This window comes from Marmota flaviventris, chromosome 14 (genome assembly GCF_047511675.1).
Source record: "Marmota flaviventris isolate mMarFla1 chromosome 14, mMarFla1.hap1, whole genome shotgun sequence".
NCBI classification, from domain to species: domain Eukaryota; kingdom Metazoa; phylum Chordata; class Mammalia; order Rodentia; family Sciuridae; genus Marmota; species Marmota flaviventris.
In genome coordinates, this window is record NC_092511.1 from 80,448,196 (window position 1) to 80,449,427 (window position 1,232).

General features: G+C 50.4%; 1 gene segment (V, D, J or C); it reads right to left on the reverse strand.

Annotated features, from left to right (window-relative positions):
• Positions 1-451: 451 nt before the first annotated feature.
• LOC139701737 (immunoglobulin kappa variable 1-39-like) lies at positions 452-993 on the reverse strand. The segment is given in 2 exon segments: positions 452-798; positions 939-993. Coding segments are annotated over 2 exon segments (402 nt in total).
• Positions 994-1,232: the final 239 nt, after the last annotated feature.

The following is a 1,232-nucleotide window of genomic DNA, read 5'->3' on the forward strand; positions in this document are numbered from 1 at the left end:
AGAAGCTCATGCTCTGGAGGAGGAGAGCTTGAGAAGATCAAAGATGAGTGTCCCCTGATTCTCCTGCAGTCTGCATGGCCCAGGCCATTGAGCTGAGCCTCCTACACACAGGAATGGTTTCCTCACTCAGTCCACTGAACATGACACCCACCTTCCTGGACATGCTAATGCTCCAGGCATCTGTGCATTCAGCCCAGCTGACACCAAGCAGTGTACTTCACAGAATCATGAGAGAGCTACACAGAGGAAACAAATTTTACCCTGGATTATACCAGGAAAAGGATTGTCTTCTCTGAGTTGCTGGGGCTGAGGAAAAGCAAGGGGACCACTGGAAAAAGAATCCTCCTTCTTCACCTCTAGGAAACCCTCCCAGTGACCTCAGAGCCTGTGACTCTGAGCTGTGCAATCAGCAGGTGGAGGCAGCAGGAAGAGCAGCTGGGGTATCCCAGCCTTACACTTCTGCTCCCTGGGAGGTTTTTGTCATGGCCTGTATCACTGTGGGAGGGGCAGTGTAGTCTTGTTGACAGAAATAAATTGCAACATCTTCAGGCTCCAGGTTGCTGATGTTGAGAGTGAAATCTGCCCCTGATTCACTGCCACTGAACCTGGAGGGGACCCCAGATTGCAAAATGTTTGCATATGTGATGAGGAGCTTAGGAGCTTGTCCTGGTTTCTGCTGATACCAGTGTAAATTATTGCTAATGCCCTGACTGGCTCTGCAGATGAGGGTCACTCTGTCTCCTTGTAATGCAGACAAGGATGAAGGAGATTGGGTCATATGGATGTCACATCTGGAACCTGACATTGAAAAACATTAAGTAAATAAATAAATAATAAAATCACCACATCATTAATTATGATACAAGATGCCATCCTCCAAGGGACAGGCATCACTGACCAGAGAGGGATGAGCAAATCCCCAGTACTGTTCTCCTTACCTGGGAAGCAAAGCAGCAGGAGCCCCAGGAGCTGAGCAGGAGCCCTCATGGCCATGCTGTGTCCTGAAGGGGACTGACTCCTGCAGAGTGTGAGCAGCCTCTTAAGAAGTCCTCAGTGCAGTGGGCTGTGATGTGGGCACATGCAAATCAGCAGGGCTGGGCAGGGCTGGGCACAGCTGCAGGGCAGGCTCATATATGGGGTCTGAGGCCTGTCTGCACACTTGTCAGGCAAGGGAGTCTGGGTTCTTCCTGAGGAGCATTTGCTCATTTCAAACTCACTGTTCAGCCTTCTGG